General features: G+C 34.6%; 1 protein-coding gene across 1 annotated transcript in view; it reads left to right on the top strand.

Moving 5' to 3' along the window:
• LOC149801081 (calcyphosin-2-like) overlaps window positions 1-27,201 on the top strand; it is a 58,945-nt gene that overhangs the window by 17,876 nt on the left and 13,868 nt on the right. The window contains exons 9-18 of the mRNA XM_089955116.1: window positions 4,600-4,667; window positions 5,598-5,699; window positions 7,390-7,464; window positions 8,799-8,891; window positions 12,022-12,115; window positions 13,114-13,232; window positions 14,025-14,128; window positions 21,139-21,293; window positions 24,076-24,195; window positions 25,063-25,159. Coding sequence (XP_089811242.1) covers window positions 4,600-4,667; window positions 5,598-5,699; window positions 7,390-7,464; window positions 8,799-8,891; window positions 12,022-12,115; window positions 13,114-13,232; window positions 14,025-14,128; window positions 21,139-21,293; window positions 24,076-24,195; window positions 25,063-25,159 — 1,027 coding nt within the window. The remainder of the gene's footprint in view (window positions 1-4,599; window positions 4,668-5,597; window positions 5,700-7,389; window positions 7,465-8,798; window positions 8,892-12,021; window positions 12,116-13,113; window positions 13,233-14,024; window positions 14,129-21,138; window positions 21,294-24,075; window positions 24,196-25,062; window positions 25,160-27,201) is intronic.

Raw genomic sequence — 27,201 nt, 5'->3', positions numbered from 1 at the left:
AAATCGGGAAAAAGTCAGGAGAAATGATAATTTTTTTCCCAACCATGAAAAGTCCTTGAATTTTGCAAATATTGATAAAAGTCAGGAAAACCCCATGAACTTTCCTCACAATTTGAAGCCCAAAACAGTTATGTAATTGAGTCATAACTGAACTGATTGTGAGCTAAATTTATTGTGTTCTAACCAGAATATTAGGAGGCTGCAGTATGGATCATTTGGGTGCTTGCCATAAATATATTTGTTGAGACAATCCAAATGCACAGTGGATTTGATTCATCTAGTAGACTTTTTGTTTCATGGACGGATCGATATCCGTATCTTTTTTATATGGAAGGTGTGAAAACCAGTATAGCATCACAAGATGTCTACATGGTGGCATTAAAGCATAGCCGCTTTACGAGTGGGCTAGCAAACTTAAATGTTGTTAAATCGAGTTATACCTGCATGAAATCGATGTGAAAATTATTTAATTTCTCAGAAGTTGCAAGTATTAAAATTGTTATGTCTTTAATCTGTTGAAAGATGATAAAACTAATGCATTGATGAAATTTGAGCTGGTAGTAGTGATTTCGATTGGTATTGGCATGAGCACACAGAATCTCACAACCGTCATTTTCAAATATTATAGAAAAAAATATTAAACGAAAGTCGTTTGCTGGTGTAATAAAAATACAAAAATGAAAGAGCACAAAATTCTCTATATTTATTATGAGACCAACCTCCCGAGTTTTGTTGTATCATGTGACATCCTCATTGACATGTGCTGTCTCAAGCAGGGAGCATACGAAGCAGGGAACCAGACTATTCTGCTTGATGAATCAGACTGGCCAAGTTTCTTGTAGTTGTTCTTGAAATAAATATGTTGAGAATTATATGTTCTTTTTGGTTTTTACAAAAGGTATCAGACTTTTATTCAATATAATTGAAATTTTGTACGACAACATTAAAAAGGAGTTTGTTGTTGATCTCGCGTGACTATAGGACTTCCGATGTTGTTTGAGATTTGTGAAGTCATGTGACTATTAATGCAACAGATGAATATTGGGTCAGGTTTCATCCATGCCGAGTTACGTCTAGTCTCTCAGCGGATTAAAGAAATACCGATTATACCGTATTTCATGTATTTTTTTGTACCCTTAAATTTTTCGTACACAATCCAGTTATCAAAATAATAATTATTTAAATGTATCATAATTTTTCTTACATATGATATCGCCTTGTATTTTTTTTAAAAAATACATTAAATTATCGGGCATAAAATTTCTAAGAAGGTTTACGTTTGCAATAAAAGATCAAAAATATCATATTGCCATTTTGTTTGTACAAAAATTAATAATTAATTGTTGGTGAGAAAATACAATGATTGATGCATAAGCATTTGCGCCTGCAGCATAAGTCAAGGGGATCATGTGATCCCCCATTTGACAAGCTTGATCAAATGAAGCTGAAAATATGTTATAAGATTCTGTTCAAAACGCTTAGTAAATATTAGCTTTAACTTCAGATTGCTTACTATACTAACTCTCCTGGCTGTGACTGATTGCCCCCACCCTTGCAAAAAAAACTGCAGGTGCCCATGTGCATAAGCTCTCTACTTGTCATTACAATATCTAATGGTATTTATTAACAAATGGACAAAGGACTTCACAGACCATACCTTTAAATATTATTGTTAATTAGTTCTCCTTATCAAGTCCGTCACTGTAGCAAAACACCACATGCATTTTAAAATTAGTTCAGAAGACCTTTGATGTTTTCTTATCCAACAAAAATGACATCTCAGTACACGCTAAAGTGAAGGCCACAGACCATTGGTTAACTAGTCTTATTGTTTCATTATAGTCATACAAACATAACATATAAAAACCTAGTCATTTGCTATCGTAAATATGAAAGTCACGGACTCCCTTAAATCAATTTGTATATATACATATGCTATCTTTTAAGTACTTGTTCAGTTTTGTCTTGGATATAATAAAAAAATGTTTGCAAATCTATTCTACGATATACCCCACTATTATATTTATTGGCGAGTTTTTCATTTCCCTAAAGAAAGCCTCATTTCCCTACTGGCAGCCTGTCTGATTCGACCTCTTCTGTTGATTCTTGCACTCAATCTGGTTTCAACTGGAATAACCCGAAGGCTAAGCATGTTTAATTACCATGTAAATAACACTGCATAGCCATGTGGTTGTTGTGACAATGTACATCGTAATTAAAACAAGAATGAATTGTTGATTTAGCTGTGTTTTTTGATAATGGAATATAGTAGGGCTGTAAAACATGAGGATTATCACAATCATTAGGTAACAGTCTTTTTTTTCTCTTTGCAAACGCTACATGTAAAAACCACCCTGAATGTTATTGCAATTTGATAATGAGTTTATTGTTAATGTAAAAATACAAGTTGCATTTAATTTCTTGACAATGTGGTCTCATATCGTTGCATACAATTTACCAATAAATAATACCCATAACTAATACATGTTCAAACCATCTTAATCATTTTGCCAACATTACACAACATAACAGCTACATATGCTCTAAATGCAGATGGGCTTGCACACTGAGACCTAATCCTCCCCTCCCCTCTTGTTCACTAATAACAACAAAAATCTTGGAGTACTTTTATTTTTATTGTAATTAGATTCTTGAGTTGAGAACAGAATGAGACAGAAATATATGTTTACTTTGTACGTTTGTACCATTAGGTTGTCGAGTAGTGTATGTTCCGTAGAACTTGTTAAGGTACAATCCCTTTATTTTTCATACATGGGCAGTACCAGTAAATGATCATTATTTATTTTGCAAATAATTTTTCATACACTGAAATTAATAATTATTTTTTCGTGTATGAAAAATAACATGAAATACAGTAGTACTTGCTATTTAAGAAGAAAGAAAATAAATTCCTATCGACTTCATGCAGGTATAAGTTGTTATAACATAGTTTAAATTTGCTAGGCCCACTGGTAAGCTATCTTACGGTGGCAGCAGATTCCAATTTTTTTATATGTAATTGCTGTGAACCCACACTCCATCCTAAATGTCCAAATGTGAAAAATGGAGTTGGAATATCAGAGGAAACCCGAATTAGAAAAATTTTGAATCTCTGAGCTGAACTTTGGTGCAAAACTATTACACAGTGACATGTAGCTTGAAGCATTGTTTCGGACCTTAAATAGAATGCAGGAGAAATGAGAAATTTTCGTCCCTTTTATTATATATACAAAATGATAAGAGCCCATGTAGCAATACAAGTTTTGAGACTGGTTTATTGAACTGCAACAAGAAAAGTTGATTTTGCAGGAAACTGAGTCCTTGTTTATACAACAATGTATAATTTTGAAGGTCTTTTGTCAAAATTTAAATCAACTCTTTTGTAAATGTCTTTAAATGATGGAATTTTTAACCAAATTGTCTTAAGGAGTTTTATTAGGCTGATTGAAAAATCTTGTTTGAGATTTTATTGGCACACATAAATTCAGGTTAAACTTTTTACGTTACAAGATAAGATTCTGATACTTTGCATTTATTGTTTTTTTCATACTGTGTTTGGAAATGTTTACTTTGTATAACATGCACATTTATTGCTCTAGAATTCTTTAGAATTAAAGGTTTGAAAGGAAACAAAATAATTTATGCTCATTATGTTGTTTCCACATTGCAACATCATGCAGGTCAGCAAAGCAAAGTTAGAATTTGTATTCTGTACATTGAAATGGCTTTAAATGCCAATTTATAGTTAGATTTGTTTCATGTGACTCATTTTATAGTTTTAGTACATGATCATCTTTTCTGACATGTTTTGGAGCCTTGAAAGAGAAACGTCTTCAGATTTGAAAAATGCGTGTTTTAATCCAAAATGTTCTTTAATTCCATTCAGTAATGGTCTTGTGTTAACCTTGAAAAAATTAATTTCATCCTGGAAAAATACTGGAAAAGACCTGGAAATTTATATTTAGAAAAGTGGGGAACCATGCTCTTTAAACATGTATAAGTTTTGGGGGAATGTGCAGTAAAATTTATTTTTACCAAAGCAGACTTCTTTAATGGACAGATGTCCTTTTCCTTAAGTAGTACATGGGACTTCAATAAACAGTTGCCCTTAATTTACTGTTGTCCTTAATATAATAATATCTTTTTACTATTATTCCTTCCAAATTAAATAGTCCTGCCTACTTTATCTGGCATGTATCCTCCATATGAAGTGGTTTTAGTAGATAGGTAGCCATTTGAAAAATAGTCTTTAGGAAGCTCTGCTCATTATATTTACATGTGTGTGGATATATACAGAATCATGCATGTAGTATAAAATATCCATTTTATCTAGGATGAATTGAATGGCCATGGTGGTTAAAAAATATGTCCTCAGTCCATATGAAAAGGGAGACTTGTAAGGAGTAAATTCCATAAGAAATACTTGAAAATATCCAGAAATGGTATGTGTAGTCTGTAGATTCATATTGAGGCTGTTTTGTGTGACAATTTCAAATGCATTAGAAACAAAAACAGAAATTAATTTTCTTCATTTATACATCCATGATTACTCTTCAGGAATTATTTCAAGATTGAAAAAAGTTCTTTTTTTCCCTTTAGGAGGAAATGTTAGAGAACAACAAGAAGCAGAAATTGATAGAGACAGTCATGGTTGACCAGTTAGCACGGTAAGATGTACAAGGATTGAATTGATCCCATTAGTTTCTAACCCATACCGATTGAAACTACCATTACCTGCAGTTATGTTAGAAATTGAGGAATAAATATAACTTTCTAGGGAGCAAATTCTAATGTAACATAAATGTAATAAATTTTAGCTGCATGAAAAAATTAAGATCTAACATTGCTTTCTTTAGTGTGAGTCCTTTCCTCCAGGACCTCCTGTACTTGGTCCTGGACTCTCAGTTTCTAAACTTGGTTATAAACAGTTTTCTATATAGTGGACTCTGTGGAGAAATATGGTCCTGGACTTGCATTGACAAAATCTTCCAAAGAACTCTGCCTGTGGTACCTTCTATAACTTTGTAATGCATGGAGGTTAAAAGTCAAGGTCAAATAGAGCAGTGTTAAAATTTTTGATGGGTGGTCAGTGGTTTCATTTTTATAATCAGGCAGTACTATGTGTTAGCCATGGATGAATAGTGAAGATTGCTATCATGGCATATAAACATTACTACTGGTTTGGAGGTCAGAAGGTCAAAAGTCATGGTCACAATGGTTAGCAGCTTAGAAGTTTTTAAACAAATCATATTGTATGTCTGTGGATAGGTAATAGATGATCGATTCAGGTATCCAAATGAATCCAGATGAATGTCACTGGGTGATTGTTGTTTACTTTTTGGGATAGTTTGATAAACACTATGAAATGTGCTGTATCTTCCATTTCCTGGTATATTTTTATCTGGTTTGTCACATACTGGCAGAGGAATGGATTGGTTAAAAAGTTAAGAAGTGGAGGACCATGGGGTTTATTTATTGATGTGTTATTAGGGCTGCAGTGTATCAGTACATGCAAGATGATAGTTTTACAAAATTTTTAAAATCCAGCTTTGAAATTATAAACTTAATTGGATTATTATTTTTTTCTGTTTCTTTAGAGCTGTTATAAGTGCACCAGAGCAGAATATAAAGAGCCCACATGTTCAGACACCAGACACAAGATGGGCAAAAGGAAGTAACAGGTCCCTTCATGACTCCAAGTATGTTTTTCGAAACAAAAGAAATTATCATGTACCATTTCTTAATGTATACAGAAGCATGGGGGATGCCCCTTATTTCTTCTTTCATTGCCCCCTGTTTGCCTCTTTCTCTAGGTCTGTTAAATATCTCATTAAAATTAACACTGTTTTCTCCTCATTGCTCCTACTTTTAATGTTTGTTTTCATCTTATAAAGCATTGAAATTGCTATTTACTTTTGTGCAAAAAAAAGAAGAAAATTATCATAAAGTGTGAAGATTTAATTGAAAAAATAACCTCACTAATAGAAAAGAGATTTACCTTGTGTAAAAGATTATTATGTTTTCAAACTCACTATGCAAAATGTCACCGTTTTTTTTTTGTGGCCTAGTGGTTAGTGCATCCACCCTGGATGCAGGAGATCATGAGTGTGAACCCCGGCCGAGTCATACCAAAGACCTCTAAAAATGGTACTGACAGCTGCCTTGCTAGGCACTCAGCATTTAGAGGTTAGTGTTAGGACTGGTTGGCCTTAAGTGTCCGGATAATGTGACTGGGTGAGACATCATGCTTCATGTCTACTGTATGATGCCCCAGCGATATACATCCCTATTAACTGCCACACTGCAGACATCATAGCGATATTACTGATCTTTTTTAAAGCTACATTTAAAATCTAAATCACACATACACACACACAAACACACACACACACATGCAAAATCTCTTGCTTATTGTGTTGTAGTTTGTTTCGTACAAATCATTTTAGGGTTATGCAGCATAACTGTTTACTGCTATGATTTCACCTTGGTTTCTTTGGAAATATTAATGACAATAAAGCTGTATTTCAAGGTATTAATTTTATGGGCTTTGGCTTTCCACAATGAAGCCAGAGTTCTGTCCATGTATTAGTCTGTTAGATGTGTCTTTGAATTATTTAATTCTACATCAATGTGGTAAATTGAGATATATGCATAATTATGAAAGAGACCACTGGTAAAACTCTTTAGTAGTTTTGGGGTGACCTTTTAGTGGATCATTGTCCAGATGTCAAAAGTAAGTTCTTGGATGTTCTTTTTTTAAAAATCATTCTAGGAATTGAATGTACCAGACAAGTTGCTTGGCACATTTTTAATATATGTAATAAGCATACACTGGCATCTTTTTTATTTTTTACTCCCGCTTACTATAGATGGGTGAAATTTTGGAAAGAGAATAAAATTAACAATCAATGCTATTCTTGTTTGTGTTAAGTAATACACAGACAACACTGTTTGCATATCAGGAATTGGTGCTTACGATTTTGAAGCTGTGATAATCTGTTCATGAGGAAAATAAAGCATTGAAATGCCTGCTGTTGACTGCAGAAAGTATGTGACCATCTAATGCATGACAATTATAGAGGAAATAACAAGTGAAAATTGGAATGGCCATTGATCCCAGGTGACTTCTATATAAGGTGGCTGTTTGAGGAGGTTTTGACTGTAATTGCATACAGTTTTCAGACATTAAAATGGAGATCAAAGTTTTGTTACAAATATCCATGTTAAGGTGATGTTGATGCAGTAGCAAGGAAACTCCATTTGTGACATCAAACATAAATTTTGTGGTACATTCTTAAATTTTCAAGTACAGTATAATTTGATATCTAGTATATTTTACTGTTTTCAATTCATTAAAAGGAAAATTCTTTTTTTTGTATTGCCTATCAGAGTACGTACAAATTCAACTGCCACAGAAAACTTGCTGTCTAAAAGAGTTCAGTTTGGTGCCCGAGTTGTCACAAGGTAAATATCTGTGTGTATTCTTGCAGCTTTTCTAAATTTAAAATTTGTCAGTAAATACTCTGACAGATAAGATGCTGATGAGCATTAAAGTTTTGTCATTTTAATTCACATCAAACTAATTCACTTAAATAGCAACTTAAAAATTATCCAGTATATGTGAGACTTGTCAATACAGAAAATGCCATACATCTGAGTCATGAAAAAGGCAAATACATAGAATTTGAGAAAATTTAATGATACAAACAATATGATTCACATCTTCCAAATTTTGCATCTTGTATAATTTACTGATGTCTTTTTTTCGAAGGCAGTCCTTTAGGAAGAGAAATACTGGAGCTTATTTGGCCCCAGTAAGTCCTTTCAAATGCTAATCAAACTTTTTGTTTCAAACTTTTATGTCCCAATAGTGACCTTTTCAAGATTTCTGGTATCCAACTATGTGTAAGATTAAATTCCATCAGAGAAAATGTGTAAAACTATTCCTTAGCTAGATTATTCTCCATATTATTAATGTCAAGACCCAAATTATTAATGTCATGATCCATATTATTAATGTCAGGATCCATATTATTAATGTCAAGACCCATATCATTAATGTCAAGATCCATATTATTAATGTCAAGATCCATATTATTAATGTCAAGACCCGTATTATTAATGTCATGATCCATATTATTAATGTCAAGACCCATATTATTAATGTCATGATCCATATTATTAATGTCAGGACCCATATTGTTAATGTCAAGATCCATATTATTAATGTCAAGACCCATATTATTAATGTCATGATCCATATTATTAATGTCAAGACCCATATTATTAATGGGGGCCTCAAGTGGCCAAGCTGTATAAAGCGCTCTCCGTTACGGATCACTGCCATCTCACCTCTGTCTACATGGGTTTGAGTCTCGGATTCAGCTAATGTCGGTACGTGAGAAAGCTTGCCAGTAGCTTCTCGTGGGTCAGTGGTTTTTCCGGGGTTTTCCTGGGTTCTTCCTCCACCAATAATACTGGCCGCCATGTATAGCCTATCTTGTGCTGAAAAATGGCATTAAACCCTACAACAACAATAACAACATATTAATAATGTCAAGGCCCATATTATTAATGTCAAGACCCATATTATTAATGTTAAGACACATTATTAATGTCATGATCCATATTATTAATGTCAATATTCGTATTATTAATGTCAAGACACATATTATTAATGTCATGATCTATATTAAATAATGTCAAGACCCATATTATTCATGTCAAGACCTAGTATTACCCAATCTTTCATTCATCTCATTTTGTTTGCATATGTAAATATTGATTTCATTTTTCAGAAATGGACATGATGCAACCAGAGAGCTTACTGGTTTCTTCTTCCATGTAGACAACACCATGACCATTTATGAGTTCAGACAGTTTGGGAAAAGGTACCATTTATATTTGTTTATATATGTCCATCTGCAAATAACACAGACCCTTATCTGCCATCTCATCAGGTGCTGGCAGATCAGGATCAGTGCTGTTTGTTGACTATTTACTCCTAACAAACTGCACAGACCTTAATTTGCTGGTGCATTATGCGCTGGCTGATCTATGTCAGTGCAGTCTGTACTTTGATTTGACTTATAAGCAAGTATATACAGTATTCTGCTCAGTAATGTTATTCACTACACTGTTATTCCATTCTTGTTTAAACAGTTGTTTAAGTGCAGATTATGTTTTATGGTACTATTCTTTTAGTATGTACAGTATACAGTTTACTGTTGATTAATCAGTAAAGACATTTGTATCCAGGTCCAGCAGAATAACCCCACTGCTGTCACTTATACGATTATTATCATTACTATGTGATGTGGATTCATGTACCATTTGTTCCCTTTGAGACCGTTCTGGTGGCCTAGTGGTTAGAATGTCCGCCTTGGATGCAGGTGGTTGTGGGATTGATCCCCGGCCGATTCATAACAAAGACTTACAAAAATGCTACTAACAGCTGCATCTCTTGGTGCTCAGCATTAAGAGGTTAGTGTGAGGACTGGTTGGCCTGGTGTCAGGATAATGTGACTGAGTGGGACATCATGCTAAATGTCTGCAGCATGATGCTCCAGTGCTAGACATAAACTGCCACACTGCAGACATGGTAGCGATATGACTGAAACATTGTTAAAGCTATGATAAAAATCCAAATCACACACACACACACACAATTTGAATTTGCTTGCAGACAACATAGAACCTTATTTACCCTTGCATAAAGCACAGCCAGATCAGGACCTGTGTTGTTTGTACTAATAAACTGAATAAGTCTAGATCTGCCACTGAATTATGTGACAGTGAATCTGGGTTTGTGCAGTTTGCACTTGGACTCGACTAAATGAATATATGTAGTACTGTAAAAACTGTTATGAGCAACCTCTTCTGTGAGCAACCACCTGCCATTTCCATCCACAGTCATAATGCACAGACATATTTTATTATATAAACGCTCTGTTATGAGTGACCACCTGCTGAACGCGACCAGCAACCACGATGACTTGGCAAAATATGCATTTCGACACTGCTATGAATGACTGCATTGCAAAAACACAGATCAACACCAATGACCTTGACTTAATTCTTTGTAAACACGAGAGCTCAGGATACATATAGTATGCAAACAAACAATGCGAGATTACCAAATAGGCAGAGTAGGCACTGGCCTAGGGGCCCCGCGACAATGGAGCAAAATAATAGTGATAAAATGTATTAGGAGATAATTTGCGAGAGGAACCCCAAAATGTTGACTGCCTAAGGACCTAAGGGCCTCCACAGGGTTTAATCCGGCAATGCAGACAAAGTGCACATTAAATAACACTACAGTTGAAGAACCATATAGCAAGATGAACACCACTAACCATCATTTAATCCTTTGTAACAACGACCGCATAATAGTAAAGATTGTTTTAATAAGGTATTTGTTTAAAAAATTGGCTAGCTACCAGTTTTGTGAAATCTACAAGTCCAGCCTATGGTGTTATTTGTAAACTGCAGTAAACCAGTCTAAAGTACATGTCACTAACTGCCATTTTAGTGCCAAAGTCATGTGAATAGCCAGTAAGATTAACCATTTTTTTCATCAAAGGGAGTAATGGACATACACAGTCAATTTAGATGTTTGTATTTTTTCTTTATCTTTGTGAAAACCCACACAACACCAATAGTCCTAATGTTTCAGTGAGAAATCTTTTAAAAGGGCTTCAGTGTATGGTTGAGTACATCGTTTGTCTTTCCAGTTAATCCGTAATGCCGGGGGGGGGGGAGCAAATGAGCTCTGTCTTTGATACTAATAAGTTAGAATCATTTCTGGATTCTTTTTTATTTTTTTAAATTTCTTTTGTTACAGTGCTTCACCAAGCCACCATCTGTTTACCCAGGTGCAGATGGTCGCAACCTTTGTTTATTGAGCTATAATGTTGATTATTTAAACTTCGTCTCAAAATAAATGTATTGTTTCTTGATGAGTTAATTATGTCTTTTGGTTTCATTCATTGTTACATAATATATATTTATTCCACATGTCCCCAAAAAACCTGATCAAAACCAAAAATATCAAGATGTTATTACGTCAACACTAGTAACAATGGTAGAACCTCTGATGAAATAAAAAAAATTTCTAAACTGGAAGGAAGAACATTCATGTGATGTTCAAGTAAAAATTTGATTCACATTGTTTGAAAATGTATATCTTTAGTATATAAAGTTATTTTGATAGGAATCCATGCAATATTTAACAAGATTTATGAATGAAGGATATGATACAAGTACAGTGAGTATGGGTATTTTTTCTTCTTCAACAGTGCTATTGATCCTGGAAACCAGTCCATTTTCACACACCTCTTAAGAGAGACCACCTGTCTTGATAGACCGCTTTTGGTTGGCAGAAGGGGTGGTCTCTCATATCAGGTTTTACTGTACATATGTTTACATATAGATAAGGAAAAAGTGCCTGTAAATTAGAAAAACCACTTTAAGGATTATTATAACAATCATTAATGCATTTATCAAAAAGTTTTGCTATGATCACATTGTATAAAATAACAATGTCAATTGATGCCATGTGTCATTTATCGTTGATAAATTTTGTTTCTTTTTCCTGAACATATTTATGGTGACCATCTTTAACTTAGCTTGAACATTACAAGTGTACATGATATTGATCATATGTATACCATCTTTGCTTGCTTATAATTTGCATCAAACTGCAAATAACAAAGATCCAGATCTGTCATAGCATAATGCACCTGCAGATCAGGGTCTGTATTGTTTGTTCAACTGATTACTTCTAACAAACTGCACAGACCCAGATCTGCGATTGCTTTTTGCAATGGCAGGTCTGAGTCTGAGCAGGTTCCTGCTAGGTGCAATTTATAAGCAGGTATATACAGTATTTGACATTATACCTGAAAGTCACATTATATTAATAATTTTTAGAATTGTACATGTTCATTGTTTGTAATTGAATATACTTTTGTATACACTTGTTGTATGTTTATACATGATCTCTTTCTTTTCTGTTTCCAGTGCCAAGGCCTTACCATTCATACAGAGGGGAAAATACCCCATTTTAAGTGGTCCAAGGAAGGGTGAACCATATGCATTGATAGATATATATCCTGTAAGTTACACATTCTACTCCGCTCCTGTTCCCCAGCATCTGAATTTCAATTTTTCATCTTGACAATTTGAAGTTTCCATAAGTCCAATAATATAATTCAGATTTCAGATTTTTGGTAAACTGTTGTTACTGTAGCCAATGAATTTAAAGATGTCACTGAATAAAGATCCAACTTTGAAGACAATTTGAACCATTTTTCACATCAAAGACATGTCCGTGAATTAAAGTACCATGGAAAAGGCCCTATTCTGCAAAACAGCAAGGGGTAATGCTCACAAAAGTAAATGTATTCACAGTAATTGGGCACCAGAAAAATCATGTACACAGTCTACCCAAATTTTAAAAAAAGAATAAAATAAAATATATGAAAACATTTTCAAGCATAGTGATCACTTTAGAGTTGTTGGTGATGTTGTTGTCAGTGTTGTACCAGGATAAGTTTGACATGAATCTGTTATGACACAATTTATCTGTAACTTTTCAAAGCTTTACTATCACCTGCTCTCCATTGTTTACTTTGGGGACATCTTGATTTTATTATGTCCATATAACTATCTGTGCAACCCATATCTCCTTCTGTCCATCCTGAGAAGATTGTTTATTAGAGTTAAAAAACAACTAAATGTAGACAAATTTTCTTTCATATTTGTATCTTTTAGATCATTACAGGAAATTTTCATTTATTTTACACACTTGGCCAGCTTCATGTCTGCTTCAAAGATCACTGCATGGCAACACAGGAACTGTCATGAGGACCTTGTGTAAATTGAATAAAAATGGGATGTACAGTCAACATAAAATAAAAATTAAATTCCAAACGTTTGTAAATATTGGTAATGGAGCTATTAAAAGAGCCTTTCTTAATTCATAACAAGAGGATTTCTTCACATATGATTGTATGAAACATTTCTATCTGTATGCAGTTGGTCATAAATTTTGAAAGACTAGTTTATACTAGCTGTGTTGATCGAAAGACTAATCAGGTTCACTGTTTTTAGGGTGCTACCATTGTGATCTCCTCTGAAAACCAACCATCTCTGCCAGACACTCTAAAGAAAGTCAGGCAGATTACATTCAAAGTCACAGATTTAGATCAGGAAGAAAAAGAACGACTATTGTAAGTATTTATCATGGTTTCTATGGTTACTTATTCACTTTCAATGACTCGCAGTTCAATGAATGTGTCACAAATAATTTATATTTTGCCTATTGATAATGTTTTTTTAATACTACACATAACATTGGTAGGAAAAAGATCAACACACTAAACTATAAATTTTTTAGAAGGAGATAATACATGTGACAAAAGATTGAAATAGCAAAAAGAGAAAAGTATGGACAGATGTATTAAAGTTATTAGTAAGGTAGAACAAAATAAATTACCGTCAACACTACAGTGAACTAATTTTAATAGGCAGCAAATAAGTAGGAAATGTATTACAGATAGTAAGATATAATTAATCCATTCATTAATTATTCATTAGCATAAATTATCAGCCAGTGTCATCATTGTACCATACTGGCTTCATTATTATACGTACTGTGTAATAGAACAGTGTGTTAAGAAATTAACACATTTAACAGTTAATATTTTCACCAGTTTACATGTATATTATCAAAGTTTAAATTGAGCAACAAAATGGCTTCTGCACTTTAATGACACCAGAATAAAATAATGTATATTCAGTGCTATTTTGATTATGTTTTTGCTTAAACCACAAACTTAAATGCCCAATGAACAATTATTTTTGTAAATATATGATAAGACCCCTTCCGTAATAAACCCCTTCCACAATATTCCACATATCTTCAGAATCAATGATTTCACAATAGTTGCTGAATTTATTGATACTAAAATAAGAGATAATTTGATGGTAATTGATGGAAGGTGTTATTTTTGTATTGACAGGATGCCAGATGTTCCCTTGTCGCAGAGAGATGAAGTGTACACACGTCTTCATATTCCAAATAAGACAGAATACACAGATAAAGTTTTCCTGAAGAATCTCCAGAGTAAGTTAACATTCCCTGAAGAAAGAACAGAATTTATATCATGTGACTGATGTGTTTAACTTTATAACCATTAACATATTATATATAGACAGTGGTCATGTCTTATATGGCCACCTCTTCTGCACTGGGAAAGTGGCCTTATGAAACGGGTGGCCTTTCCAGAGGGGGACTATATTTATGTGATGGATGTGTATGTATATGCACGTGTATCTAATAAGAAATCTGCATATAATTTAAAGCAGTTAATATCTTCATTTAAAAGTGGCATTAGTTATTAAAATGTTTTTCTTGTCTTAAAAACAGACTTATTTCAAGGTAACATAAATTAAGAGTTCTTATTCTTAGACATGAAATGTGAGTTGGGTATTTCAAAAACATTTATTTAAATCTTGATACGTACATTGTTTCATATTTAAAATAATTCTCTTCCTATTCACCCCAATTTCCCACCACTTCAGAATATTCTCCTTATCTGTTACGATGTTTTTTATTTGAGTTTTCCTGACATAAAATGTATAGGCAGGTGAATTCTCGCCATTGTTGTCAAGTTGAATAGCTTTTACTTTTCCTTCTGGAGTATTATTTCTCTGTTTGGGCAATGACATGTTAAAGTTTTGTAACAATTTATTCCATTGTTGCTAATTGTACAGAATTGCAATTTAATCATGCAGACAAAACTTTTGTAGCGTAAACAAAATTTGTTGTTTATCAAGGATATATACTTGTATGGTCACATGACTTTATGGTCTTTGTCTGGTACCCTGTTTTGTTCAAGGTAAATTTCTCTCTGTGTGTGTCAATCTACCAAATCTGTATTTAGCTTATATTGAGCATGGTATGATCTTGACAATTACATACAGTCATAATCATTGTATAAAACCCAACAAAAACACAAAAAAAAACCTTGCTGTGTGAAGCCCAAAACTCCATCATAACATTGCTGACCCCATTTCCCCATAACATTGGCATTAATAATACTAACTTTAGTGGTACATATACTTTAGCCAACACTTCTTTGATTAACGAAAATTTGACAGCTGGAAACAGATATCAGGAAAGATAATCGGATTACTTACCATATGAATTAAATATTGGTTCTGTACACATTAATAAAATATTTGGCCACTTGTGAGGGGTAAATTTGACATTTTTGCACAAATATGTTGTCCACTGGTCACGTTAGAGGGGTGGCCTTTCTTGAGGGGTACTTTTGAAAACAAACTTGTCTGTGACAAGGGATTCTGGCCGTAAAAAGTGGGTGGCCGCTGGTCAGGGGGGCAGTTCATGAGGTGGACCACTGTTTATATAATAACATAATATGACATCACAGGTGGTATACATGATAAAAGTTTAACATTTGATACTTCCAAATATTATGAAAAGAAATTTCTTGTAATTTTTCTGCTCTTTTATTGCATAAAAGATACATTTTTCATATTGTGATAAATAGAATCTTAAATTTGTCTTCCATTCGATTGAAATTATGCTTATGTTTATTTTTCTTTGTTCTTTAACCATTCCCCTGCCTCAGGGTTAAGGATGCAGCAAGGGAAAACATAATTATGTTATTTCTATCCTTGTCCAGAGTATAACTTTTGAAGGTATTTTAATGAAACCATACTCATCTATATACCATGTATAGGCAGTGTGTCACATGATATTGTTATGCCTCAAAGTCAGGGTCACAGCAAGGGAAAATATAAAATCAGTGAGCTGTGTCAGTGTGTAGGTATCACTTGTAAAACAATATAGATATTTTAATAATACTTCATATTTTAATATGTCTTAACGTGACAGTCATTCAGGTAGTTACAGTCATCCCCACTATCCCATAGTCAAGGTCAGAGTAATGATAGCATAAGTCAGGGTAAGCCATGTTTGAGTTTCCAGATTGTCACATTTTAACCCCAACAGTATTTAGTAAAACTTTACCAAGGTCCACATCTTTATCATGCAATAGTCAGGTCCCTAGTTTAAAGGTCGAAGTCATTAATAGAGACAAGGTTCCAGAATGGGCATTTCATGTGCTGTTTGATATATTATTCTTTGGTTAAACAATGTGCTTATACATTATAATGTGTCCAGTTGCTGATGTATTTGTATGTGAGATTCTTAAAAATGGGAAAAATTAAGATAAAATATGTAAAATTTTAAACCTCTGTCAGGATCAATAGAAAATAAAAGTTCTGAGAAGCTGCACAAGACCTGATTGAGAAAACTTAACTGTTGCATCACATCAAGTTCGCATTAATCGGAAATATATATGACTAATGTAGTCATGAAACCATATCTCTACTCTGGAGTAAATTACTCAGAAATTACTGATTTCTCAAGTAAATACATTTACCAATTACATTAGCATTAGTAAATAACCTCAACTACATTTGAATCCAACCCTCCCAGAATGATGTAACATTGTCTTTTATATGCTATATAGATAAAGGGAAGTAACTCTTATATTACCCTCCCCTGCTCCTGCTAGGTGACCACCCATATGACTGTTGTTTACCAGTTTGAGCGTTTGCTGTAAGACTTTTAACAGTGCCTCTGAAATTTACTGGAATATTTCATCCTTGTTAGATCAAATAGCAAATTTGCTTTTATTGTTTTAGTAAGTCAGAAAGATGATATACCTGTTGTAAATAACATTTATATTATTTTTAATTCTTGCTGGTGTTTATTATTGTCCATGTGATTTCATTTATTATAACTTATAATGTTTTCACTATCATAATTTGAATTGCTCTTTTAAGCTTTGATTTATTATGCATCATTCTATAGGTCATCTTGGTAGCTTGAGTTTGTGTAATTGAATATAATTTGTATATTTGTTGTACATACTTCTTTTTTCTCACTGTAAATTTAGGGTTGTCAAGCAAGTGCAAGAAATGCAAGTGCTTCAGAGTCATCAAAGATAATCATGAGACTTGCTTTGCATTTACATAATGTTCATTGTCACACCCATGCAGTGTCTGTATGTCTTGGGTTAAAGTATGTTCCAGCATCACAAAAGGCATTTAAAGGGTCACAAGAAGAGGGCAAGTTCAGAACTGTCAGAACAAGACATGTCTCTTGCCCACCAGTCATAAGTCCTTACCCATGCCTGTGTACCTGTGCATGGTCTCAATGCCATTTAAACTATGCATGCATGATTACAGTCCAACTTCACGAGTGAGCCAGTCTGATATGTCATATACTAAATGCCATTCCTGCAGCTAACTGACACATCCAGCCTTCCACCAGACCACAGTATGGGTTTGATAGACATGACTATCATTTTGAACTGGTGAAATGCGTATCAGTTGATAGTCCCAACAGCAACGTCAGACTATGCCCCACCAATTGCCCAGCTGGTTGGCTTGACAAAATAAATTATACCAATGCAATGTGCTGTGTGGCCTCACAATTTGTGTTGCTCATCCAACTATCTGCCCAAGCACAACTGGTTGTCCCAGATGATTATTCTCTAGCTGGACCACATTTCATGCTGGATGTGGTACTGCTGAAAAGTAGAGCCAACACTGTGCAGGGTCAACACAGTGTTGTCTGCGCCATTCAGCATGTTACATCCTTGGATGCAAGAGGTGCAGAAGGAGAACAACCATCCTATTGATGAGGGGGATGACCTGGACATCCCTAAATATTCTTATTGGAACAGACAGAATTAAGTTTTAAGTCAGCAATAGAAGAAACAGGTAAACTTTTGCTGCCTTTGGAACACCTTCATCCTCCAGCAGTTAATACCACTTACAAAGTTTTGGTAAATAACGATGAAGAGAATGAGCATCAGTCTTTCCAGATTTTGACACAATTGGCAAAGATTGCAGAAATTACTGGTCATCTCTTGGATAAGATTTGTGAACCCAGTAATTCAAAGTCCTTCATTTCAGTGGGTTAATTGCCCACTGGTACAAGTCATAGTCCAATGCTTACCATTTGGATAGGGACCCAGAGTGGCCGAGTGGTCTAAAGTGCTCACTGTTACAGCTCGCTGCCATCTCACCTCTGTCTGTACTTGGGTTCAAGTCTTGGGCTTGGCCAGTGTGGGTATGTGGGAAAGCTTTCCAGTAGCTTCTCATGGGTCAATGGTTCTTCCTGGGTTTTTCCAAGTTCTTCCTTCACCAGTTATACTGGCTGCCATGTATAGCTTATCTTGTGCATAAAAATGGCATTAAATCCCATAGCAACAACAACAACCACCATTTGGATATGCCTAGTCTGGATAAAGACCAAACTGCAATTACCCTTATGTTACAAGGTTGACAGACAGGTGTTTCATGCCACATTCAGATTTGGAGTGGTATGTTGTGTTGACTAGATTCCTAAATGTCTCCATGTCACTAGTGATCTTTCTTCTAGATGCAAAGGCAGGGAGTGGCCATGGTTGGAAATCAATCTGCCATATTGCCAGTGTAGTCAACAGAGAGGCTCACCACACAATGGTGAATGTCCTAACTACTCCCTGCAACCTTGATTAGATAAAAAGATATGCTGATTTGTGATTTTCATCCCTCAAGCCTCACCATGCAGTGATCCTGTGCTTTTTCCCTTTCAATTCTCCCCTTTTGTTTAGCTACCATTTTGAGCAGGTGACAACTCAGAAGTTGCAGGCCCCAAACCTCATTTCAACTTTGTCAGGGATTGTATCAGAGAAAGGATGATCATCTCCAAAGTTAGTGCAAGGGCACTTAGCAGCAGCAACAACCTTTACTAGGGCAGGCAAATGTTAGGCAGCCATATGCCTCTGACTTTCACAGACATGCCAGGGAAATGCAGAGAAAACAAAGTTTCTCCTACCATCATGTCTCCTGCCAGCGGACAATGATTTACCATCCTCTTACCCAGCAGCATTCTTCTAATGGGTGCCAGTCTCCTATGGTTTTCATTTTGATAAATGATTGATTGATTCAGTTAACATTGAGAAGCTCCAATTCTTCTTTATTCCAGTCCCTTCACTTTCTCAATCAATCACATGAAGGTGGACATGTTACAGAAGGAGACAGAGTACTTGCTTATAGAATAGGCATTGGAGTTAATCCAGAAAACCAGCTTATCCAGGCTTTTACTCCAGATGTTTTCTTGTCATGAAAGCCAGGGGAAAACCGTGACCAGTCATAGACTTGAGATGGCTTTATCAATTTATTGTTGCCCCAGTATTAAAAATTGACACATACATTTGGCTGTTGGTGTTGGGCAACAAATAAACAATCAGTCTCATTCTATCTGATGTATATTTCTGTGTACCTATTTAACAGTATCCTATAAGTTCCTTTGCTTGGCTGCAATTACGACAGTGTACCAATTCTGATCCCTTACATTTGGCCTCACCCCTTGCCCTTGGGCTTATAGAGTGATGTTTGACTGCACTGTAACCCCATTGAAGACATCCTTTTCCATAATGATGGTATACCTAGACTTCCTGCTTCAAAATAAAAACAAAAATGGAAGTGGTTAGCAGTAGAAATACCCTTGGAAGCTCCCCATCCACAAGTCACAGTCTGTAGAGATGCTTGTTTGTTGAGTTGGAGGTACACATGTTGCCATGCTTCTCAGCAGTCATTGGCAAGTGGATGGGATAAGAGAAGGCTTGTTACAACCCAATACTGCTAAAGTAGCTGAGGTCATCATTATTACATCCATGTCCAGAGAAATCACTGCTTTATTCCTAGATCCTGTCAGGCACATCTTGTGTTAAAAGGAGTTCTTTGCTTTAATCATGGACATCATACTCAATGCAGGATGATCATCATATTCAGTACAGTATGATCATTATACTCAATGCAGTATAATCATCATCTCCTGCAAGATGATCATCATATTCAATGCAGGATGATCGTCATACTCAATGCAGGATGATCATCATACTCAATGCAGGATGAGTATCATACTCCTGTGGGATGGTCATCATTCTCATGCAAGATGATCATCATACTCAATGCAGGATGGTCATCATACTCAGTGCAGGATGATCATACTCAATGCAGGATGGTCATCATTCTCATGCAGGATGATCATCATACTTCTGGAGGATGGTCATCATACTCATGCAAGATGATCATCATACTCAATGCAGGATGATCATACTCCTGCAGGGTGGTCATCATACTCCTGCAAGATGATGATCATCATCATACTCAGTGCAGGATGGTCATCATCTCCTGCAAGATGATCATCATACTCAATGCAGGATGATCGTCCTACTCATGCAAGATGATCATCATAGTCATGCAAGATGATCATCATACTCAATGCAGGATGATCATCATAGTTCTGGAGGATGGTCATCATACTATGCAAAATGATTATGATACTTAATGCCAGATGATCATCATACACCTGCACAATGGTCATCATACTCATGCAAGATGATCATCATACTCAGTGGAGGATGATCATCATACTCCTGCAGGATGATCACCATACTCCTATAGGATGATCATCATACTTCTGCAGGATGATCATCATACTCCTGAAGGATGGTCATCATACTCATGCAAGATGATCATTATACTCAATGGAGGATGATCATTATACTCTTGCAAGATGATTATCATACTCCTGCAGGATGATCACCATGCTCCTGTAGAATGATGCAAGTAGAATTGGGATGCTTATGCATTTCCTTCTCTTACCTGTTTTCGTAATGTTAAGGTGAACATGTAATTTATCTTATGGGGTAAGAAATTTTTTGAGTAAATTATATTTCTCCAGGAAAACCTACCCGATCACATTAGCATCAGTCCCTCTCACCCTTGCACACAAATGTGAGCATCCACTTGCAGCTTTTGCTCAAGTAAATCTTGCAGAATCTGGGATATGGGTGGTCAGCTAGTGAGGGGAAGGGAAGTTAATCTGGAAGAGCTACGTCCCTTCATCTACATGATTGGTAGACAAGATCTTCCAGCCATAATAGAGGGTTAGATTTGGAGGTTGTGGACGTATTTTCTAATGTTATAGGTAAAAGTTCCTTTCTCAGTGTAGAATAATTTCTTTGACAATAATTGCGGTAGGTTCCATCCAGAAGAAAATCAAGAAGCGAGCGATACGGACTATTCCAGGCCTGGGACGATACTATCGTAAAGCTGATGCATCAGGACAGGGACGCCTCTACAGATTTGAGTTGGAAAAAGGACTTTTTGAGTTCCGTATTGAGCTACCACCAGATGTAAGTGCAATAATATTTATAAACTATTTGAATTAATTATAATTGTTTACATTCTTCGATTGTATTATTTTTATCCTGTGTTTGATAGGATTTATCCCAGTGACTACCTATTGAACTTAATGTTAAGAATCTTCCAAATGATATTATATATGAAAAAAGTTGTTAAATTTTTCATGGAGACATTATATCTTGTTCCAGAAATATCAAGCATATCTTATGTAAGATTATTTATAAATTTTAATGAAAAACCTGATTTTCATCTTGGAGTCAATGTTGTCTTGTCCATGATCTGGTAGCAACATTTTTGAATGGCTGTTGTGACAACCAGGCCAGATAGGATCAGTATGATAATATTTTATAAATGCACGGGTTGAAAATTCACTCACCCACCTTGAAAATTATTTCTTAGTGCATTGTTCATTTTATGCAATATATTGATATTATCCTAAAAAAAATCATGAGTTTTTCAAAATTCTGTAGCTAAAAATAACATTTCCTAGTAAATTATAATACTGTGCTTCAGTTGTTCACCTGCCGTTGGAACTCTCCATTATATTTCAGATCATGCTGAGATTATTGAACACAGAAACTAAATCTCTCGAATTATGACAATCACTATATACAAGAGTAGAATGAGTAAAGTGTAGTTTCCTTGTAGAAACACAAAATAAAAAAAAACTTCTATATTGGAAATCCAAAATAATTTTTTTATAGAAATGTCTTTGTTCATGAACTCGTATGAGCACATGTTTATTTCCAGGAATAAAGAATTCTTTTAGAATCCAAATAATCTGAAGAAAAGTTAACATATAATTTGAAAACTGGCTTCAACAGAAGGAAACGACTTGACATCAAGTGTTTTTAAGCCCAGACTGACTAAATTCCAATATAGGAGTTTTTTTATTATTTTGTGTTTCTACAAGGAAACAATCGCTTATTAACGCTAACTAATGCGTAGTTTCAGAAATGCCTGAATTACGAAATAGAGGATTAAGTGATCATGTTTACGTATAAAAAATTACATAGCCCCAGTATGATCTTGATAAAAACCAATCATTTTACTCTAAGAATAAAAAAATGTTGTTTACTTAACTAAAAACTATTTACAAGTCAAGGGTCACATATCCAATACAGCCTTGATCTCACTCTTATTACTCCTACAATAAAAATAAATTTAAAAAAGAACTTGTTGACATGACTGTTACTAAATTTGAATTAAGGTCGGGAACCAGGTCAGCCTTATGTTTACAGAAATGAACAATCAAAGTCAAATTATTTTCGGGAAAAAGTACGAGTCCATAGTAAACAGAACTACATTATTTTGACATATAATAAAATTAAAAAAATAGAAAGATATTATCAAATCAGATATAAATTAAATCAAATATAACACAAAAGCTATATAAACATTGTGTGTACAAAGCAAAGCATGCAACCTATGAACAAAGAACAGTACTCTTTCTTTTCTCCATACTCCAATTAGTGCTCACTTGTACAGCATGAATAACAGTAAGCTGTTCCTTGCTCATGCTGACTTGGTAAAGCATTGCAGGTTAAATATATTCAACAGTATCTATGTCATTGTTTTACAGTATTATCAACTTATAAAGACCCTATAATCCAAGTTTTGCACCCTTAAAGAACTGAGATCATTGCATTATGTTTAATCTGTTTAGTTAATGAAGTTGGTAGCTGCTGTTTCTGTTTTCTCTAATTGTCACACATCGACAGGAAAATCAAACAAACTAGTTATGAAAATTTTAGCTACTTTTTAACTGACTGATTTTAAAAAAATACCAGTGTCTTAGCGACTTCATTTCTGCTTTTAATTTTGATTGAGAAACATGGAGATTTTTGCAACATTTAGAAAATAAAATTTCTCCAAGGTCCCCAGATATTCATCCCTACAGATCATAATGATGTACACAGACTATACATCGACCTGATGGTACAGCTAAAGATGTACAGTTTGGCAAGAGCAGAGATTATGCCACATTTATTCAGAAATTATTACTAGAGCAAGCAGAAATTGCGAAATTGTTGGAAATTTCATTACTTTTGAGCCCCTTGTCAGCAGAATGTGAATTAGGGTTCAGTCTCATGAACAATATCAGAAATATAAGATACTATCATTTAAATTTCTGGAAGGGGTGGGAGTATCACAAAAATAGTAAAAGATATCACCTTGTTGGGCAAGTGAAGTTTAGGTCAGGGCAAGTGACAGTTTTAAAAGAAACTTGCCCCATGCTTCAGATGCTAATGAATTTTATTAATTCTGCTGATCCAATAAAAAGGACATTGACAGAACAACACATGATTCAGTTTAATGATTTGTTTATTTCTTTTCATACTTAAAGTACAGCAGTTTCAACATTGAGTGAAAATAATAGTAAAAAGCAGGTCCCTTTTAGGCACATGAAATTGGAGTGGGCTAGTGAAATTTGAGTCAGGGCTAATAGTTTTAAAAAAAATATGGCCCTGTATCTGAAATGATTTCTTTGAGCACTGTCATAGTTGAGTTTGTAATGATTTACACATCACCTGAAGTAAGGATGGTCATTTGCCTTCTAGAATTCTGAATTCAAAATATCTGATTGACTCTCTGTGATATACAGGTGCTTATGTGGAGGTTGGCAGTTGATTAGCTGTGCATGTTATGTAGATAAATGTTCAACAGACAGTGCAGTCTAGCAAACATATATTTATGAATCCAATCTAGATTTTTATATGCAATAAATTATATGCATCTGACCTTAAAAGCAACATTTGTTTTCTTCCCCAGGCATTGGATACTGTATTTGAGATCTTAGATCCTGAGGAAAAAGGAGAATTAGATTACCAAGTTTACATGAAAGGAGTGATTGGAGAAATGAATGAATTCAGAAAATCTCTTGTCAGAAAAGTAAGAGGAAAAAATGCTTTTTGTTTTTTCAGCACAAGCATGGAGAGAGATGTGTATCACTTTGTCAGTTTTCACTGATGCAATTTTGTGTAAAAACTTTGTTAAAATTTGTTAAAACATTGCATAGTTTTATGTTCAAACTCTGTCAAACTACTTATGTTAATCTTTACATTTTATGTGTTAAAACTTTTTCTTTATTAAAACTTTGCCTCAAGGTTTTGTGTAAAACTTTGAATTATAGTTTTTTAGTAGACCATTTTCACATTATAAACCAAATTGCTAATCTATAGTCAGTCTTGCAGTCATTGAATCTTGCATATCTGTAACTATTACACTGTATTCTCATGCATACATGTGCATTAAACCTGAACCTGTCAAGATTTCTCTATTCATACAGATGAAAATAATGTTATGGACATTTACAAGGTATGGGACAGGAATAGAAGGCAATTTCTGGATTTATCTACAATTCACCAAAAAACTCACATGCTTATAAAAGAAAATGCATTTAAGCTAATGGTGATGATGACAGTTTTATTAATTTACCTTTTAAGCTTCCTGTTTTTATTTTCAGTTGTCCTAATATTGATATTAATGCACCTCAAAGGTTAAAGTTTCATTGTTTTGGTAACAGTATTTACTATCTTGAATATCAAATTGTTTTAATATATCATTTTTACTACATTTTTTTCTATACTTCTTTTTTTGTGAGCATTTAAAAATCTGAAAAATGAAGTATTTTTCATATTTCTAAAAGTACATTGGTTCAGTGCTTTCAGACATATGGCTGAATAGGATTAAAATTTACAAACTTGCACATATTTATGAACAATTGTAAATATCTGTCTATTTACTTTTATCTTTTAGGCTTTCTTGAAGATAGATACAGGTAAGAAGGGGTACCTGACTGTCAGTGACATAAGGAAATTCTTCAATGCAACATTCCAGCCTAGCAGTAGAACAGGTTAGTTTTGTATATCAATTTGTCAAGAGATGAGAGCTTGTTGTTTTATTTGCATTTTAAACCATCAGTTTAATGTTATTTTATCTTATTCAATTGAACCATGCCTTATAATCACTCCAATTTCAAGATCACCCTGTAAAATGGTCAGAAATTTTAAAAACATTCAGAATTTGTCAATGGATATTCAGCCAACTTTATTACTATGATTGCCTCAGTAATGAGACCTCTTTTTTTATCTAGTCCTGTGGGTTGTCTTTCTAGCAAAGGCACGACAGTGGCTCAGTAGTTAGCATTCAGCACTCATGATCAAAAGGATACATGTTTCATTCCTACCATTCACCTCGATTGGCTACTGTGGGCAAGGCATTTACTCCAGTTGTTACAGCTGTAGAACAGCCTACATGTGTTGCTGTGCCATTCAATACCAAACCAAACTTGTTAGCAACGTTTAATTGTTAATAATATTCATGTTCAGCTGTCATTGTTTACATTAAATGTCTGTTTCAGCTTGCATGCTCTATAAACTCACTAATAATATTAATAATAATAATAAATTATTAATAATAATGAGGACTTTGTATAGTGCCTAATCTTTAGAAGCTCTAAGCGTTTTACAACATTAGACAACACCTATAACATAAACAAAATATATATAATAATATTATTACAAAAACAAACACCATGAAATTAAAAAAAAAGAACGTGCTGAAAATATTTAAGGTAGGGAACATTATTAGGTCTTTAAGTTTGTTCTTGCAGTCGAAATAAGTGAGTTTTGAAAGCCCTCTTGAATGTGATCACTGTATCTTTGTGTCTAAGTTCAGTGGGCAATTCATTACACGTTGCTGGGCCCTGGTATGCAAAAGAATGCTGTCCATATGACTTTGTTTTCATAGTGGGAATAATGAGTATACGATTGTCAGAAGAGGAGTGTAAGTATCTTGCTGGTGTGTACACATGGGTGATGTTGGGTAGGTATGTTGGACTAGAGTCAGTCAGAGAAATGTAGCACAGAGAACAAATTGTATTTGATTCTGATCGAATGGATAGCTAATGTATGGTACAGAGCAGCGGGGAGGTGTGCTCTGATCGTGGTACTCTAAGTATGATTCGAGCAGCTGTGTTTTGAAGTTTTTGAAGTAGATATTGAGATGAACCAGACAAAATCGAGTTACAATAGTCCAGTCTTGAAAGTACTAATGAACATACAAGTGTTTTAGTGGCATCAACTGAAAGATATTTGCAAATGGAACTGATGCGTCCCAGCTCAAGATATGCAGCCTTGCATATGTTCATGACATGTTGGTACAATGCGAGAGTACTGTCCAGAGTGACACCTAGGTTTTGTACTAACTGTGTGAATTTAATGTTGGTGTTACTGATATTTATTGTTTGAGGTAAAGGATGTGACTGAGAAATTTTTGTGTTGTGATCAGAATGGCCGCTGTTTTATCATCATTCGTCTGCAGCTTGTTACATGTCATCCGTGATTTTACATCAGAAATGCACCTCTCTACACCTTGGATGGTAGCATCAACTTCAGTTGGGTGGGTAGATTTGTATATTTGGGTGTTGTCAGCATGCACTTGGTGAGACGCTGGATGATGATCTATGACACTTGAGAGCGGCTGAGTCTGTAGAATGAAAACAATAGGTCCAAGAACAGACCCCTGTGGAACACCACAGCATAGATTAACTTGGCTGGAGTGTATTCCATTTGCAGACACAATTTGTGTCCTGTTGACCAAGTAGGACTTGAACCACAGTAAGGCTGTATCATGAATGCCAAATACATGCTGGAGACGGTAAAGTAATATATCATGGTCTGTTGTGTCAAATGCTGTAGATAAATCAAGGAGGGTGAGTACTGTAATCTTTCCGCTATCCAAAACAGAGAGAATGTCATTAACTACTTTTAGAAGAGTAATTACAGTACTGTGGCAAGGGCGATCTGCAGATTGTACATGGCTAAAAAGACTGTTTGAATTCAGATGAGATACAAGCTGGGATAGAATAACCTTTTCTTAGATTTTTTTATATGA

Source organism: Sinohyriopsis cumingii, chromosome 4 (assembly GCF_028554795.1).
Source record: "Sinohyriopsis cumingii isolate HCF-2022 chromosome 4, ASM2855479v2, whole genome shotgun sequence".
Classification (NCBI taxonomy): Eukaryota; Metazoa; Mollusca; class Bivalvia; order Unionida; family Unionidae; genus Sinohyriopsis; species Sinohyriopsis cumingii.
Note: the sequence above shows the minus strand (reverse complement) of the source record. Positions and strands in the feature narration are given on the sequence as shown.